The 20,132-nt window shown below is 36.5% G+C and overlaps 1 protein-coding gene across 1 annotated transcript in view; it reads left to right on the top strand.

Annotated features, from left to right (window-relative positions):
* The window catches only part of atg7 (ATG7 autophagy related 7 homolog (S. cerevisiae)), a 96,603-nt gene that overhangs the window by 65,398 nt on the left and 11,073 nt on the right, over positions 1-20,132 (top strand). The window contains exon 19 of the mRNA XM_060858718.1: positions 1,802-1,924. Coding sequence (XP_060714701.1) covers positions 1,802-1,924 — 123 coding nt within the window. The remainder of the gene's footprint in view (positions 1-1,801; positions 1,925-20,132) is intronic.

The raw sequence follows: 20,132 nt of genomic DNA, 5'->3' as shown, positions 1-20,132 counted from the left end.
TGACATTTATTGAAATAGCATTTAGTAACATGAGAACCAGACATTTTGCATTTTAATGCTCGGTTTATTTTTCTATTTCTTCACTTGCTTAAAGTGGAGCTGCCTATCTGTTAGGTTTTAAACAGAAACAGGAAAAATATAGATCTTCAGTGTAATTATAGTGTAATTACTATGCACAGAACAATGTTATGATGTGTGTGTGTGTGTACTGATAGTCTACCTTAGTCCATAGCACTGGTCCAAAATACATTTGAGCTTTGTGGAAAGATGTGTTGCATGTCATTTTTTTCTTCTGAAGCCATTCCTTCAATGCTTCTTAATAGAAATCATATAATTATCCCTTATTGAATTTAAGCTTGGTTTCCTAAAATAAGCAGGCTGTGCAATTCACAACATTGTGAAGCCACTTCAGTGCATTATATGCAGCTCCATGACTTACTTGACTGGCTGCCAGACCTCCAAACGTCACATTTGCCCTAAATTGGGGACGTTGTCGTAGTTTAATTCCATGCTACTTGGTACCATAAGTGTACTCCACCCTGTCAGTCGGCTGTGTCTGGCTCATTTAAAGCAGACGCCACTCTGCTGCTCAACACACACACACACACACACAGAGAAAGAGAACCACACAGCTGCTTATTCATCAGAGACCACAGAAACTCTATCTCTCTAGAGAGTGAGGCTGTGAAAGGAGCGCTGTGATAAGGCAGAGCTTGTATCAGAGAAAGTGGCCATGTCTTGGCTTCGGCCCTACAAGTCTACTTTTAGACATGTACCTTTGCTTTTATTTCATTTATTTTTAATCTGATTTATTTAGCTCTTGATTACAGCATGCATCTGTACTTCATTCCTGCACTGTTTCTGTCTTAAGCACCTGGAACGATGCATTTATCCCGTAGCTGTCTGTCTGCGTTCCTAAGCTATTTGTATCTCTCTGTCTGTCTACCTACATAACTGTCTCTCTGTCTTCTCTCTACTCATCTGTCTTTCTTGCTGTCTAACTGTCTAGATAACTGTCTGTCTGTACACCTACACTGACTGGCTAGTTGTCTGACTCTGTATCTGTCTGTCTAAAGTGTCTAACTATTTAGATAACTGTCCCCCTGTCTACCTGTCTGTCTGCCTTGCTGTCTATCAATCTAGTTAACTGTCTCTCTGTCTATTTGTCTTTTTTTCTTGTTGCCTTTCTATCTAGTCAGCTGTCTCTCTGTTTACTCGTCTGTCTGTCTAGTCATATATCTATATAGATATAGATATGTTTGTTTACCTACCAGTCTTTCCTTCTGTCTAGCTGTCTAACTATCCTGAGAACTATCCTTCCGTCTTCCTGTCTGTCTCTCCTACTGTTTCCTAGATAGAAACTGCCCCTGCCTACCCGTCTCTCTGTCTAACTATACCTAGCTTCTGTCTGTCTGTTTAATTTTAAACTCACTGCAGGATGTTTAAAGCTCCTGAGCCTCTGCATGCTTCTTTATACAGACTGTACTCCTCATACATAACACTGATAATACCGAAGATTACCATTGTTCCATGATTTCTTGTCTGTTGTGTTCTAATTACTGAATTATTTTATACATTGCTCTCAAAATCCATTATAATCAATATTTTTGCACATGTTGCTCTATACCCTTGCAGCTCTAATTTACAAATGACATCATTTCCATTATATTTTGACTTTATTTCTGTATGATATATATTTCTTCCCAGACTGTGAGTTTGATACATGCAGCATCGTAATCACTTAATAAAGCCTACCTTTTTTTTATTTTTTTTATAAACAGAAATTCATTTTTATCCACAGGTCCTCGACTATTATGAGCGTGAAGGATTCCAGTTTCTGTCCAAGGTGTTTAACTCATCCCATTCCTTCCTGGAGGATTTGACAGGTCTGACCCTGCTGCATCAGGAGACACAGGCTGCCGAGGTGAGTCTTCCTCATTCTTGTTCCCTTCCTCGTCTAACCGAGAACAACATTCATCGCATTCACCTGCGAATGAATGTTGAATGTCATTACGAATATATACGAGTGTCTCTGATAAATTATTAAGCATATGAGATGTAAGTGACCAATCAAATCCACTGGAAGTTCATTAACTCTGACATGAGTATAGCTTAAGAGCATTAGGGGAAAATAAAGGATAATGAATTTTACCCTTTCCCTTTACTCTTTAGCCCTGGTTCTGTGTAGCTCTGTTTTTTTATGTAGCACCAGGGTCCTCGAGGAACGTTGTTTAATTTCACTGTGTACCTCATTAGCAATATATGGTTGAAATGAGTAGCAGTTAAAGCCTCTTAACTTGACTTGATTTGACTTTTACACATGTAGAACATCTTTGAAATTAAAACAGAAGTATTTACAGACATATCCACGCAGGCTTCACTTTTTATTTTGAGAACTTGGGTGGGGAATAAACTTTCCCTTTCTCCTGTTCAATGATGCAACAATTTATGGCCTCGCTTATTTGTCTAAATCCAGAAATTTCTTTGTTTTGTTTGCACTTTGGATATGTTGAGTTGTAGGTCCTCATGAGTTCTGCGTTGCTGTGGCACGGTAACCAGGTGGAGGTGAAAAAGTGGGAAAATCTTTATACTATTCTAGGAGCTGATGTTCCAAAATTGCACAAAATCTTATGCTATAAGCCTCCACAAACAAATGACGGTTATCTTTCCTTCTGCAGTTTTAACATTCTGTGGTCCGTTGCACTCTTTCAAATGCTAACACGTTTATGTTATGTTAATTATGTTAAGTGGCTAAGCTATTACTACAGTCACACACTCACAAATGTGACTGTATACCTTAATCAGGACGTTTAAAAAGGCTGTACTATTGTGCTTTTGTGTATACGTTTAAAAGTTTAAACATACCAGGTTCAATAATAATAATAATAATAATAATAATAATCCCAAAGCCTAAATAAGATCGGTCCCACATTGGGAAGATTTCTAAAATAAATAAATAAACAAAAACAAATAAAGAAATTTATCAATCGTTTATTTTTTTAATGAAATTATATTTTGATTTTTAATTATATTTGCTTTCATAGTTTTTTTAATCTGCAACTTTATTAAATTGCTTCATAGCTTTGGTACAGAATACTGCCTGTGAGTGACCCCAGACAGGAAAACTGCATTCTGCAGTGATAAACCCTGCGCAGGCCATGTTGAAGAAGGACCACCCTATATTTACTATAAGCAACTTGGTGATGGTCGTTTTAGAAAGAAACACTACGTGGACATAGAGATACTGTGCCTCGTTTTTATGTCAAATGAAGAATGGCGAAAACAGATAGGCGTACAGTATACTGTAAATAAATTCCAGCTGATATGAATAAAACAGCAGAAAGCAGTGTTATAGCTCTGAACATCTCGCTTGTGCACTTGTAAGCAGCTGCTTATTATTATTATTTAAATAATAAATGGAGTTAGCTTGAGGAAATATTTCTTCCTTCATCCGTTTGTTCACTGTAAAATTGCGACACTGTTTTTGTACATCAGTTTCAGTGATTGTGCAACGATAAAACAATAGCTTTGGGTTATGTGTGTTACTCTCGACCCCCTGCACAGCAAGTCCCTTTGGAGTTCTCGCTATGAAGGCTGTCTCTTTCAGAGGAGCAGGACAAAGTCATGATCACTTCAACAAGCATCTCTCTTTGATTTTAAACAGTTACGCTTCCTCCTTTGATGTCCGATTCAAAGGCGACTTAAAAGTGCATATTGTCTTGTCAATACTTTGAGTCCGGACGACTTATTCCCATGTGCCGACATGTGGGAATTCATTTTTCCAAAGGGACCAGAGGATTTATGGCTGAGTATCGGCTGTTTAGTTGTGAATGAGACCTTTGTTAGGTCAAACCGTGAGTGAGAGAGTTCAGATTTTCTCAGGGTTGAATTAACTTGAGCATGTACTCCTCACAGACTGCTTTTTGATTAAACCTATCCCATGGGAGCCACACAATACTGTACACGTCATCGTAGTTCGGATTACAAATAAGCAAAGATAATTCAGCTGTTCATTATGCTGCTCCAGGTGTGTGATAATGCACTATGTACTAATTACTATACTGTACGTGTCTTAGTCATGCTGATGTCTTGTCACTCTGAATTAAAAGACAAAACTGCATGAATCCATGTGTGCAGCAGACTCGTTGGACAACCAGGACAGCGTTTGGTCTGTTGTCGGGTCTAAGTTGTTTTTTTTTTTTTATTCTAGTTGCCAGTAATCTAGGATCAGAGACACATCCAGAACACTCTGTGCTTCTGATGTTATAGAATTGGATTGTGTGATTGGCTGTAAAAGAACGATGAAGCCAGCAACTTGTGCATTATTAAAATAAACAGCACTCTGTGTGGAGATTTTACATTAAATCTTGATAATGCCATGTGATTGTTCTATAATGAAAGGTGTTTGTTCTATAGCAGAAATGTCATGTGGTGAAAGAAATAAAGAAGGTACTGTATGCTAGGCTTTAGTCCTGAAAAATGTTTTGCTTGTTGATGAGAGTTACTCCTTCCTGTTCTACTGTCAGCGTCCATGTTAAAACAGACCATAGTGTTATGGCATTTTGTAAGATGACTTCTAACACCATGATAAGAAATTCTTTGTTAGATTAGCGAAGAAGTGATGGTTGTACAACAGATCAAACTTCAAGGTCCATGAACAGTAATTCAGGGTAAAACAAATATACATGTATGTAAATATAATTAATATCAAACGAGCAAGAGACGTGTAGCTAATTTTACATATTTGCTTATATTCAGCATACAGTAGCCATACGATTGCTTGTGCTATACTGCATTTATACAACAGCTCTATAGACAAGAGCATAGCCAACACCAGAAGGATTCGGCCATTTTTATCCACAAAGTTCTCACACACCACCCCACTGCTATGCTTCCTCCACTGGCTTCCAGTAGCTGAAAAAATCAGATTCAAAACACTGATGCTTGCCTGCAAATCCAAAAATGGACCAGCGCCATCTTACCTCAAAGCTCTTATCATTCCTCGCACTTCACCTCGCTTCCACTGCTCAATTGGTCCCACCATCTCTCAGGGTAAGAGGTAATACAGCAAGACTCTATTCTGTTCTAGCACCGAGGTCTCATCACACACACGCATATATATATATATATATATATATATATATATATATATATATATATATATATATATATATATATATATATATATATATGTATATATACACATATATATACACATATATATATATATATATATATATATATATATATATATATATATATATATACACACACACACACACACACACACACACACACACACACAGAATTATTAAAGGCGCTGAAGTGCATTTGAAAGGAATGAGGTTTAAAAAAAAAAAGTCAAGTATTTCATAAAGTAATAGCACAGAATACAGAATGCATGAACCAAAAAAACCCATAAATGTCAAACCCCCTGGAATAAAACAAAGTAAATATATCATCAATCTCTCTGCAGTTACAGTGCGTTTCCTATAAAAAAAAAAAACATATCCGTATTTTCCTTTCGCTAGGTTTCATGCAGCGAGTTATTATCTAAAGTATCTAAGCATTCAATTATCTGATGCACCAAATACTACCTGCTGTAGTATTTACACAGTGACGAAAGACAAAACACAAACGTACAGGCAAATACACTCTAAAGTCAGAGCTGGGATTGGACCAGGTGACTGATTTAGAAGTGAAAAGGCCATTGTGTGCCCTTAGTTTCATATTGCTCCTGAAAAACAAAAAAGTCCTATGTTAAGATTCAATGCACTAGGTGACAATTTCCTGTTCCATAAGCAATAAACTCTAGTTGTGGACTACATCAGTGTGAAACTTTGGTAATGCATAGTTCAACCCCCTCATGTTCCTCTGACAAGAAAGACAAAGCTAGAAAATGATGGCTATTTTTCTTTCTGCGCCCCCCCCTTTTGTTAATTTGGTGTCCTTTCTTTTCCTCTTTATCTGACAAGCTTATGCATTGATGCATAGGCATGAGCAATGATATGATGAAGCTTTTTTGTTATTTATTTAACAGTTATAGAAGTTTATTTATAGAGTCTGTAGTGTCAGCGCTTTGTAACAGTCCCAATAGTAACACTTTTAACAACAGTAAAAGAGACTAAATGGATTATGTACCATAAAAGTTTCCCATCATTATCATGTGATAGAAGTGTGATGTGGTCAGTCATGTTTTATCACAGCAATTACAATTTTAGCACATTCTCTCATTTTAGTTACACCTTATATCTTAGCTCCTGCTATCATAGCGATTACTAGTTCTCTCACTTTTTCATACTCATCAGTGTCTCTCTCTGTATCTCACTCTATCTCTCTCTCTCTCTCTCCCACATCCCTCTCTCTCCCCATCTCTCCCTCCCTCTGTCTCTCTCTATTTCTCTCTCACCCCCCTCTCTTGACTTCCTTCCTTACCTCTCTCCCTTTACCTCATTCACTTTTACACTGCCTCCCTGTCTATCTCTAAAGGAGATAAGAAGGGGATTGTGAAACTGCAAAGTGTTTTTATTAGTGGGCAAAACTCACAGGAATGGCTCTACCTTAAAGCCTGTTTTTCTTAAATTTTATATATCTCCTTAAAGTTTCTTTGAAGGAGTTGTTATTGGGGAACGATAAAATATTGAATGGATTAATATGGAGCTGTGAGTTGTCAAGCAGCTGGCACTTTCACACTATCTTGGTATTTTGCTGTAGCGCAATATTTATCAACACATTTATTATTCATACATATTCACACCTTCTATAAATATATTGCTTGCTTCTGATCAGTTGGGAGAGAGAGAGCAAGAGAGGGAGCGAGAGAGAGAGAGAGAGTGAGAGAGAGAGCGAAAGAGAGTGAGAAAGAAAGAGAGAGAGAGAGATGCCATTGAGGGAACTAGTAACGGCTGTGATAGAAGAAACTAAGATGTTTCTTTCCACAATATAATGTGTTAATAAACACCCTGAACAGAGTTGTAGGTTGATGTATCATTAGTCTGTAACCTAGTGAATATATTCTACATGATTCTGACTGTTTGTGTTAATTATTTTTGAACCATTATACACCCTGTCTCTTATCAAAAAAGAGCTTTTCTTAGGTAAGATCATTTTTCATTAGATGTCACCAGTCAACTCAGTTTACCATCACACAGGCTTTACTACGTCACTACCATTGTCCTCTAGCTGTCCTCTAGAATGTAGAAAAAAGGGAAAAGGAAATTATTCTAAAGCCAGAGATCTTTAGTTGCTGACCTGTCATTAGTTTAAGCATTTAGTGCGGACAGATTAAAGGTGTTCCGACTGAGCGCTGGTCAGAGATCTGCTAATAGCGTTCGACAGGAAATGAGTGGCAGTGCTGAATAAACAGGAGTCTGATGAGCAACCTGGTGGGTGCCGCCTCGTCCTAAACCTCAGGAAGTGGGAAACGCAAAGAGGAAATGAGTGTCTGAACAGGAAGCTCAGCCTCGTCCACTCCGCAACACCCACCACCTCAGTTAGTGTTCAGAGCCCTGATGCATTTCATTCATTTGGCTTCGAAAAGACTAAAGTTTCTCTTTGTGTTAAAGCATTCTAAAAGCTGAATCCGCAATGACATTGGTTTTGTCTCCTCCTACTAGGACTTTTTTTATTCTCAGCTGTCTTTTCATATGATACTTCTTTCTTCAAAAATTTTATGGACCAAAATAATTGACACCCTTTAAGAATATTTGACAGGATTTCAAGCATTACAATGTCATTCTTATAAAATATTATTATTGTGCTATTGTTTTTGTTTTTTTCTGTTGACTTTTATCATATAACCTGATTTATAGATTTACATTTACAAAAAATGGAATGTCTTAACCTCACCAAACATCATTTATGTAACACAGCTTAATATAACTGAAAATGGATTTTTTTTTAATCACCTAAATAATTCGTAATTAGTATTTAATTTTTGGTAATTTCTAGATATTTTGTTTCTGCATCCAGAGTATGGATGTCAGCTAAACTGTTTGTTTCTACTACATATGTCATGGAAAGTGTTTTTTTAATAAATAGATTCATATATATATATATATATATATATATATATATATATATATATATATATATATATATATAATTTTTTTTTTACACACACTAATGTTTCTTGTGGCACGATCCTGTGATCAGTCATTCAGTCATTTACAGTTTCTTTACACAGGATTGCTTTCTGTTTACTATGCAGCTCACTACTTACACATAATATCAGGTTCAGGACACATATTTTACATAATAATGTGAAAATCACATATGGTATAAATTATATGCATGTACAGAGTTTTTTTATTTTTCTTTTTTTTACCAGCACATCAATCATTTAGCCAGAAAGATAGTAATTTAAGACTCTAAAAGTATCACAGAGAAATAGACCTAGTGAACTTCAGGATTAAAATGTACAGGGTAGTACCCAAATTTTCTAAAGTCACAGCTCTTCAGTTAAAATCTGCTCATATCATTTGTTATGGCGGAATAGACTTTTTTTTTGGGGCTTTTATTGAACAAAAATACATAGCACTTTACATAATTATTGGCATCCCAGCTGACGCACTCGACACCATACACCTGCACTAAGTACGCTACCAAATTACTAAATCCATTGCTAGCTTTAGAAGAATACAGTGATTTTTAAAAATGTTGAAAAATTAAAACACACATGGTGAGATAATATGAAAGACATGTGTAAGATTTTTTGTCCACTGGATGTTGTCGGCCATCTTGAAAATGTATTCTCACCCAGCATCAGTGCTTGGTGGCCCAGCCTGTCTTCCATTACATGAAGTGTCCTTCTTGTTCCACTGTTTCTGTGTAAATATATATGTACGCGTGCTATTTATATTCAGAATGATCTAAGATAGTGGATAAGTAAGCGATTTGGGATGTTTACACTGTAGAGAAAAATCTTTGTTATAAATAAAAAAAGCACTACTAATTATAGTTAATACACACTGTTTTAAAATGTATATATACACTGAAATGCAGTAAAGATTTGGTTAAACTGCGCTGGAAGTACTGCAGCACTAAGGCCATTAATTAACACCACTACTGAATAGTGGGACGCTGCCATTAATCTCCTCAGCTAAAGACATGGACGTTTACTAGACTATGTTCAGTCTTCTTTGTTTACTACTAATATTCATTTGTTAAAGGAACAGTGGTGTGTTTGTTATAGAGTCCTGGCTCTGATCTCTGCTCCGCACAGCCGCACATTTCAGAACTGACTCGCTCTCAGGCTTGAACAAGCAGACCACACAGACCCCGAAATGACAAAACCATGTGTGGGCTGAAGTGCACTTCCTAGTGAGTAGGCTGAAAGATGGCTTCCTTTGACTTATGGAATCAAAGCAACAGGGTTGTTTACTCTACATTCCTCTTACAGCTAAAGTCTGGCTGTAAATACTTCCTAGTAAGAAGCAACTCTACTTATGACGTTGAAACCCTGTCAAAATATTGTTGTAATTCCAGTAAAGCACTGCACGGATCTCTGGACACGTTTAAAAAGTTAATATAGGAAGGTCAACATGTAGGGGTGGAATGATTTACACAAGCCTATATTTGACTTCTATTTTGTAGTTGTATGCATTTATCTTGGCACAAGTATTAACTACAGAATGATTGGAAAGATTAGATGAGTCTTGTCTCCCTTTTAATTCAAATGTATTCAATACCGAGATGTGTTTTCTTCATTTAGTGTTGCAGCCATTATGTTTTGCACTAGAAATATGTCTGTACTTATATACGTATTTGACTATGGCTGCTTCTCAGTCTCTCTAGTTCAGTACTTAAGGCACTGGTAGTCAGGTAGTCGGTCAGTTTAAGGCTTCTGTGAGTTGCAAAATCCTTCCAGTGCACTGGAATATTTGTGTCCTAAAAATCCCATAATGCACTGCAAAAAAGCAGGGAGTGTCAATGCTTACTATGTTCCCTTAGAATTATAAATGTAACGTTATTGTTGTATAGGATTCAGATGACCGCTTACGTTAGAGGCTTTAACTTTATTTGAAGTTCTATATTTGAAGTGTGTTTTAGTCTCATTTTAAACAACATAAAAATAATGTTAAAGATATTGGTCCTGAATGCCATTGATGATTGCCATTGTTGGTACATAGACATTTCTACGGAAATTGAGTCATCAGTGTCACAATGTATCACGAGCCTGGTTCTTACCAGTGTCTCAACTGGTGTACACGATATATCAATTTACTAGCTAGGGATCTAGGGTGCTGATTGACAATGTCAATTTGTCCTTTTTTAATATACAAAGTGTCATACAGCGTCACCAAATTAGCAAGGCTGTTTTCAATAAGGAGCAACAGGTGACTGTGTGGTGAGTTAGGTATGTTAGTAGGCTAGGCTAACAGGTTTAACATTTAGTAGGTTGTACATTCTGAGATGCTTTCTGCTCACTGCAGTTATAAAGAGTGGTTACTGGAGTTACCATATACCTTCCTGTTAGCTCAATGTTATTCGAATGGAAATGCAATTCACTGGGTGTTTTCTCATCATTCTGTGTAAACCGTTGTGTGTGAAAATCTCAGGAGATCAGCAGTTTCTGGAATACCCAAACCAGCCATCATATTTTTTCCTCATTTTGAAGTTTGAAGAACTTATATTATATTGTGCTGCTGCCACAGGATTGGATAACTGCAGGAATTCAGGGAGAAATGTGTTTTCTAAATTCATTGTGTGGACAATTAAGGCTTGAAGTAGACCTAGTCAGGGTTGTGGTGAATCCAGAGCCTATCCACCACACTGAACACCAAAGATGAGATGGAAGTACACCCTGGATGGGTCCAGATCATCTTTTACTGCCAAACTAAAGTATCGAACTTTTGACACCAAAGACAGCAAGAAGATCAATTACATTAGGCTAAGGGGAAGATGGCATAATGAAATGGATGAACTACTCATTAATGCTGGTTAAAAAAAATATTCAGTGACTGGAAATCAGGAAGTTCGTGACGAAATCCCAGTTTCTCTGAAGACTCACCAGTTCATAGTAGCATTATGAATGCTTTCGGTAAAATATAAAAAAATCTTTTGTCATCCTTTCTTTCTTCCTGTCAGCGTGGGCTGTTAGCCTCCACCAGTTTGGTAAATGATGCTCTTATCTGTCTTAAAGGCTGTTAGTGTATGAACCACAAGAGTTCTCCTAACACTGTTGACAAAAAGGCTCTGTTTACAAGCTCTCATTCACATTCACTTCCCCTCATACTAACTCTCCTCCACACTCACAATAAGGATTGCATTGTGTCTCTAAGGCAAAATGATACAGTTCTCCTGTTGACGTTATAGTGTTCCACACAAAACCATAAAACACTCATAATCCTCCAAAACACTGACTTATTCAGAGAATCAATGTATTTTTGGCAGACATTTCAATGCATCGTGTGTTGACAGGACTGGGTCATGAGTAGCATGGTGTAATGCACGGCATGATGGCTAAATCTCATCATTTGTGGTTTGGTCGACTTCTCAGAACTCTTTGCAGTGTCATCGCTTTTAGTCAGTATATTAATATAATAAAGGTTATAAAATTTAAATTTTCTCCAGCCCTACTTTTTACTGTAAATCTGTACTAGTAGTACCATAGATGTAATGCTACTGTAAAATAATTTTAAAAATAAAATATATCAATAATTTTTTTGAAATACAAAAATCTGTATTTATATAATATATATATATATATATATATATATATATATATATATATATATATATATATATATATATATATATATATATAATTTTAGTTATTTATTTTTTTATTTTATTTATTTTACTGAGAGATCTCAGTATATGTTGGACAATATGACAAAAAAATCATGTCATGGTACTTATACACACTGCAAAAAAAAGCTTGTTGAATTCACTTGATTCAACCCATGTGATTGAATTGAGTAACATTAACACAATTAGTTTTCATAGATCCAACATGTTAGTGTTTATTTTCAAAGCCCTGATTAAAATGAAACACAGAGTTTGTATCTGAGCTGAGAATCAAACCAACAACGTTGGTGCTTTATAACAGTCACGTTACCATGTCACTGTTTTACAATGTGTGGTTTAATTGACTACATTTAATACTATTTTGTATGTACTATACAGTAGTTCCCAACGTCCTCATGTGATTTAATACTACTTGAATTGATCACACTCACGCTACATCATGTATTCTATTCATTAAGAAACTTGTTTAAATTAAGTAATTAAGTAAATATTTTCTGTAAACTATACATCATTTTTTTTCTACCTGACTGACCACGTATTACTTTTTCCCACTCTATATCTACTCTATATGATATATTTAAAATTATAGGTCTGCTAACAAAAAAAAAGAATGAAATCGAAACTTGACAGTAAAACAATAGCGTTGCTTAAATTCCATGATGCTTCAGTGATACTTATATTCAGTGGGTGCAAAGGTAAATAGTTTTAATTTAATTCAGTACAAAACTGCATCATCAAATCAGCCCCTTCCCACCAGAGTTTATTATTGTTATTAAAATAATGTTATAAAAAGTATAATGACTTGAAAGTCGTACATTTGATATTTAATTCTTAATTGCTAGGAATAAAAGCTGTTTCCAAGTCTTGGTTTTTATTAAAGCAGTAATACTAACCTAGCACAAGATTTTTCCTGATCCTGTCCAGGCAGGAAAATCAGTGCATTATATACCAGGTGCCACTACATGAGCTTTGATAATCTCCAGATTTTTTTTCTCCCCTTAGCTTTGAATCTCTTTAATATTTTAGTTTGGCCTTGTAGCATTTTGTAGCGAAACACTTTGTGGCTATTGAGTCACTTTAAATAAGTATTTTAGTACACCACGTTCTGCCCAAATGTTAAACACAGCTCTGTGCCCCTGGCCATAATTAACCACTGTGAATCGCACCGCAGAGATAACGATCGGATCTGGACTCGAGTTTAATGTGTGTGACGGAGATGTGAACCAGTTCACAAGAGGGAGAGGATGGGTGTGTGTAAGAGTACAAAAGTTGGCCATACAGAGCTGTGCTGGTGCACGTCCAGTGTTTTATCAGTTCTTGAGGCCCCAGCTGGGGTAGTGCTGACTGCAGGGCTGTTGGGCTGTGCTCTGATCCTCTTTGGAGCCCTTTGGGAAGAGTGCTCTTATCATCCCACGATTGTTCACCCGACACATGGGATAGAGAGATAGGACCTTCCCCATGTTCAGATTTTCCATCCTCTAGAGGTGTTGCAAGATGTAACCTCATTCTAACTTTTCTTATTTCTTTAACCTTTGGGATTTTTATACTTTACATGACTAATCTACTTTTATTCTTTTCATTTGTCACCCTATTTAAAATATGTAGGTAAAATGATGTGAAAACATAGTTTTCTCCTTACACCAAAAGTTGATCAGCCAGGACACACTTGCTGTCTGAACTTTGTACCTAATGCTTAAATCATCACACACTTTCCTCAAAGTGCTTTGTCGAGTTGTTCAGTATTTCAAGCACTTGTTATTGTGTCGTATGTGACACTGTAATCTATCACTGCAATCACAGAGTTGACACAATCATCTTGAACTGATAGATACAGCATATCAACAATACAAATGCAAGGATACACTTCATTTTTCGTTTCTTTAATTTCTAAGGAATAACCCACTGTTCTTATAGTGAAAGACTTATAGTGCATGTCTATTCCTGTGCATCATATGTTTTTTTAAAATGTATGGTAGGCACTTACAGTTTTAGCTTCAGGGCTTTGACTTTGTAGCTTTGTTGGGATTCATAAAAGAAACTGAAAAATCTGGTTTAGAAGGGAAGAAAATAAACAAAGCATGGCTTGTGGTAGATGGCAAAGATATGTGTATGTATTTTCAGCATTTAAGCTGCTCCAATAGCTGTGTGTATAAGCAGCCATATAATCTGTTGAGCTAATAAATCTTTAAAGATTGAGGTCGGTTCAACATTTTCTTTATTATGTTCTGCTAAATAATAAATAATTTAAGGTCAGAATTTGCATGTGTTGTGAACATTTGCATTCATATACTATAATGATCAGCGTACTGTAAAACTGTTCTTTACAAAGCAAAGTATGCAAAGATTTGAAATTATTTAAAAAGTTGACTGTGTGCACATACATTTGTTTTAGATTATCAAAACTTTGCATTGTCCTATTAGTACAAACACACAAACAAGCAAAAGGCACCTAAAGAAAACCAAAACTAAAAACAAAGCAGATCTAAAAACATAACAAATCTAAAAACACCACAGCAAATGTAAATACTCCACAGCAAAACTACAAACCCAGAGCAAAATTACAAACACCACAGCAAAACTACAAACACCACAGCAAATGTTAATACACCACAGCAAAATTACAAACACCACAGCAAAACTACAAACACCACAGCAAATGTAAATACTCCACAGCAAAACTACAAACACCACAGCAAAACTACAAACACCACAGTTAAACTACAAACACCACAGCAAATGTTAATACACCACAGCAAAACTACAAACACCACAGCAAAACTACAAACACCAGAGCAAAACTACAAACACCACAGCAAATGTTAATACACCACAGCAAAATTACAAACACCACAGCAAAACTACAAACACCACAGCAAATGTAAATACTCCACAGCAAAACTACAAACACCACAGCAAAACTACAAACACCACAGCAAAACTACAAACACCACAGTTAAACTACAAACACCACAGCAAATGTTAATACACCACAGCAAAACTACAAACACCAGAGCAAAACTACAAACACCAGAGCAAAACTACAAACACCACAGCAAAACTACAAACACCACAGCAAAACTACAAACACCACAGCAAAACTACAAACACCACAGCAAAACTACAAACACCACAGTTAAACTACAAACACCACAGCAAATGTTAATACACCACAGCAAAACTACAAACACCGCAGTTAAACTACAAACACCACAGCAAATGTAAATGCACCACAGCAAAACTACAAACACCACACCAAATGTAAATACACCAGAGCAAATGTAAATACACTACAGAAAATATGCATGCACCATAGCAAAACCAAGAACACCACAACAAAAATGCAATGGTAAAACCGCATAGCTAAAAATACCACAGTAGAACATAAAACCCTAAAAACAGTCAAATCAAGAACACTGCAGTGAATTCATAATTAGTAATTATGCTGTTTTGTCTTTGTTGTCTTATTTCTGAATTTAAACTTGTGTTTTAGCTTTTGTTTTTCTGGCTTTGTTTGTGTGTTGTCTGAATTGCGCTGGCATTTTTAGCTTTGGTGTTGTGTTTTGGGATGATTTTTTTTTTGTTGTTGTATTTTTTGCTTTGCTGTTGTGGTTTTTGGTGTTATGTTTTTTGGTTTTGGTGTGCAATTTTTGGTCTGTTGTTGTGTTTCTGAAATTGCTGCTGTATTTTTGGATTGAAGGATATAGGCATTGTATTGAAGATCAAAACAGGGGCTCAGCGTACTGATAACATGGTGTTGAAACAGCAGAGTAGCTCTGTGGTGATAGATTGCAGTAAATATTCCTGTTCCTATATGCACTCCTGACACTTTGTTGTGGGTGCTGACTGAGGCTTTTGTTGTCTGTGGTTTGCTCTTCGCCACAAGAGGAACATACATTAAACTATCTGTTCAAAGATCATGGCCAAGTGACAGTCTTAAGAGTAAGATCAGTTCACCGTCTGCGGTTAGGCCATCTCCCAGCTGCTGAGAACCAGGGCTCATGTTTGATCCGTGATAAGCCGCTCTCTTGTTTCAAGTGATTTGCCCTTGTCTTTGGAAGCCTTCCAGTTATCATCATTAAAAGATTTCTGTCCCTAAACCCAAGCCTTTAAAGAGGTCTTGTGGTTGAGCTTTGATTTCAGCTTAAACCACACATCAGCTGGATGCGACTCACACGTACAGTATAATTAAAAAAAAGACAGGTTTGTGCTAGCTTGTGCCCTTTTGAAGGACTTGTCCTTTCTTGTGTTTGATTTGCTCCTACAGCCCCCAGCATCAAATCAGCAGTTAGAGATTGTATATCAAACATGGAAGGCTCTTCTTACACTTTATTCATAAACCATAGCTTGACAGAGTTCCTACACAGCCTGGGTGTGAGGACCTGGAGTATGTGTGCACATGTTCAGACATGTTCCTTCTAATAGGAGACTTCTCTATTCTTCACTTTAGGGGCTCAAACATACAGATATGGACTGTTGGACATCATTATGTCTTCTAAAAGGTGCAGGGAGTTCATTTGCATTTTATGGCTTTTAGCAGACACCCTTATGCAGAGTGACTTACATTTTTATTTCAATTTATACAACAGAGCAATTGAGGGTTAAGGGCCTTGCTCAGCAGTGGCAGCTTGGTGGACCTGGGATTCGAACCCATGATATTCCGATCAGTAGTCCAACAACTTAACTGAGCTACCACATCACAGTTCACCATCAAAGACCTGGATATGTTATTGTTACATCATAGCAATTCAGTGAAATGCTATATTAAGGTATGTAGCTATGTGAAGTACATATGTCTTAACACTCCCAACATACAGTATAAGTAAATTAACCTGCTCCATTACTGCAAGAAATACAACTACAATTCATATTTTTTCTTTTATTAACTAGACAGAATTTACAAAATTCCTTCTTACCTTAAACATGTCCATCTTTTTATCTGCCAGATTGACAGACAGACAGACAGACAGACAGATTGATTGACTTTATTGATCCTGGAGGAAATTCTAGCATTCAGTAGCATTAACATACAGAGAAATAAGATTATAACTAAAAAAAATATATATAATCATATCTACTGATACAGTAAGACCGAATATTCTGCATCCAGTATCAAATTGCAACATTAACAGTGGATGTGAAAAGTAAACACACCCCTGTTAAGATGATTTTTTTATTTTTGCTGATTTAAGAAATGAAACCAAGATATCACATGAGATTATTCTTCCACCTTTAATGTGATTATAGCAACCATCAAAAGTCAAGTGGAAATCCAAATAGAAACATTTTAAAAACTGAAAAAAAAGAATAACAACAATAACCTGCTTGCACATCTCTTATAGTCTGTTAAACCACCTTTTGCTTGTAATACAGCACTTAGTCTTTTGAGTAAGAGCCCTTCCAACTCAGCACATTTTCCATACCACATCATACCGTCTTTGCAAAATGCTCCAGGTAAATCAAATTGCGAAGGGATCTTCTGCGCAGAATCGTATTCAGGTCATTCCACATGAGTTTGAAAGGATTTCGAGCTTGACTCCATTCCTTTAAAGAAGGTATTTTTTTTAATGACCTGGATTTGTGCTTTTTGGTTGTTTAGTGCTAGAAGGTGAAAACCTTCTTTATTGTTTGTTGTCTGGCAGAGCCTTGCAGATTTGTTACCAAAATAGATTGGTATTTGGAAATACCAGGATTCCAGGATTCTATATGTATATCTTGACTAGAGTTCTGTTTTGGTCTCAGATCATGACACATTTTCCCACAGATTTTGGTGAAACTTGGTTGAACTTGGATGTTTGTTTGTTGAAAGTGCTTCTCTCTCACCTCTCTAACCTACCCAGAAGCCCAGATGTGGACAATGAAGTAGATGAGAGCTTGTTGTCACATACAGGGAGTGACTACTACTTGTCAGATATTGCTGCAGCTCCTCTAATGTTGCTGTAGGTAATGTGGCAGCCTCCCTGATACATTTCCTTCTAGTCCTTTCATCAGTTTTGCAGGGCTGTCCTGTTCTTGGTGATGTCACTCCAGTGTGCCATTTTCTCTATTTGTAAATCAAGATCTATACGGTGTTCTTTGGTACATCTAAATTATTGGAAAGTCTTTTATTCATCTCTACTGATTGATATTTTTAACCGAGAGCCACAGATGAAACCAAGAAGATGAAATATATTTGGAGTTGATCAGAAACATTTGATTAACAGCAGTATGAGAATTAATTTAAAACATGAAATTGAATGTGATTGGAGTTACATGCCCTGTTATTAAAGAATACAGTCGTATGCAAAAGTTTAGGAACCCCTGACAATTTTCATTTATATTACTGAAATTGTCAGGGGTTCCTAAACTTTTGCATACGACTGTATACCTAAAATGTTTTTGTTGTTTATATGACAGTATTTATCTTGGTTACTTTTTTTTTTTTTTTTTTATGTAGATATTACATATTTGATCCTGCTGTATGCTTTTTGTCAACGTACCTCTAAACCCCTTGTGAACCACGTGCTACCACCCAGCCAAAATTACATATATTTAGTTATACTTTATTTATACTTATATAAAGAATAAATACTAAAATTGTGCAAATCAGTATTCAGACCTCAGAGCTCAGAACAACTTACACAAACTTAAATTATTTTTAATGGGCTCAAGTAACTAAAAAAACTTCATAAGGAAACGGGGGGAAAAAATCAACTGAATAGTTGCTAGTTATATTACAGCATTACTAACAATCATTAAATGTTCACATTGCTCTTGAGTGATCTCCCAGTCTCCAGTGCCATCTTCTTATCCATTTCAAAATACATTAAACAGGACATCTTCCCACAGTAACATTTTATGCCAACAGTAACAATGACACTAAATGACATCATGCAACTTTATTTTTGCCACAGGAAATGACCAGTTGTTCTTAAACATCAGTATTCCTGGATATTTTGCCTTTGATGTGTATTGGATAAGTATATATTATTAGGATGTTGATTATAGTGTTGATTTATAAACTATAATAAAATCAAAGGTTTGTTTTGTTTGTAAAGAATGAATAAGATGATGTAGGTAAGTATGGATAAAAATCTACAGCAGGCGATGGTGTCTGTGATCCTCTGATTCCAGGTCGTATCAGCCTGAAATTGCTTTGATCTGTTCATCGTAGCATTTTATTTTTTACTTTCTATTACTTTAGTCAGATTTGCATTAGCATTATGGCACACAAGCTTTTGAACACAGCTTCACAACTTCTGAAATCCTGTCAGTGTGTGCTTGTTGAACAAATCACGACACTCTAAACATGACTCAGGACACATCTATATGTTTACCGAACTTGTTTTGTTGTGGTGGAAAGTGAAGTTCAGTCCGGAAGCTGTGGGTCCGCGAATTGCGCCGAACTGTTTTTCTTGATATGTGAAACAGGAAGTGTGTCGCTAAGGGAGGGAGAGCAGGAGGATTGAAGCATCCGTTCATACTGAGAGAAAACCGCAGATGTTGCTGCTATGCGTTTAGCTTGGCCACCACACCCAAGAGGAGAACCTCGCTCTGTTTCCCTTCTGCTAAAGCACTTTGCTTGATAGTTGGTGTTTATGTGAATTTGCCCTACATGAAGGGAGTGAATGAGGAAAGAGAAATGGTTCTGGTGTAAATCTGACCTTGATTATGCACTAATACTGTGTTTCTACTCTAATTTTATTGTTTTGGAGTGTCTAATGATGATGTATCATGTATGATGATGTACCAAATGAACCATGGTTAAGAAGTCTTATGAAAGTGTAGCAGTGGATCTGTTCAAAGCTCACTGGACCTGGCTTTTGTTTCAAAGTTTTGAGTGTGTGTGTGTGTGTGTGTGTGTGTGTGTGTGTGTGTGTGTGTGTGTGCGTGTGTGCTTAGCGTTCATGGTTTGGTGTTGTCTTGGAGTGTGACTCATGCTCCTGAGGGAGTATGGAGATGTGAAATGGCTTTTGGAGATGTAGAAGGGAAGCAGCTGGAGGAGGCGCTGCAGAACAGAGCCAAGGGGAAAACCCAACAATTTCCCTTCTCCATGCTGGCTAGCGGATCATGATATGTTATCTTCTTACACCTCACCGCATGAGATGAGACAGCTGTTTGAGGCAGCATTTTATTAAAAACAAAATGTCATTTGTCATCTGTAAGTGCAGCATCATATGCAGCAACAAGGTTTCGAAAGAATTTAGGATGTTGTACAATGTTGCATTGCTTCACAGTAAGTGTAAACCCTCTAATGCACTCGACAGCTCCTGACTGGGAGCAGTTGATTTAAACTGATAAGCCGATAAGTGCTGCCAGGTGGGTTTTGTGGTCTAGTGGAACAAGAGAACTTGTTTCATTTATATTTATATTTATTTATTTGGCAGAGGCTTTTATTCAGAGAC

This window comes from Tachysurus vachellii, chromosome 22 (genome assembly GCF_030014155.1).
Source record: "Tachysurus vachellii isolate PV-2020 chromosome 22, HZAU_Pvac_v1, whole genome shotgun sequence".
Taxonomy (NCBI): domain Eukaryota; kingdom Metazoa; phylum Chordata; class Actinopteri; order Siluriformes; family Bagridae; genus Tachysurus; species Tachysurus vachellii.
The sequence above is the reverse complement of the archived record's forward strand: the minus strand, read 5'-3'. Positions and strand labels throughout refer to the sequence as shown.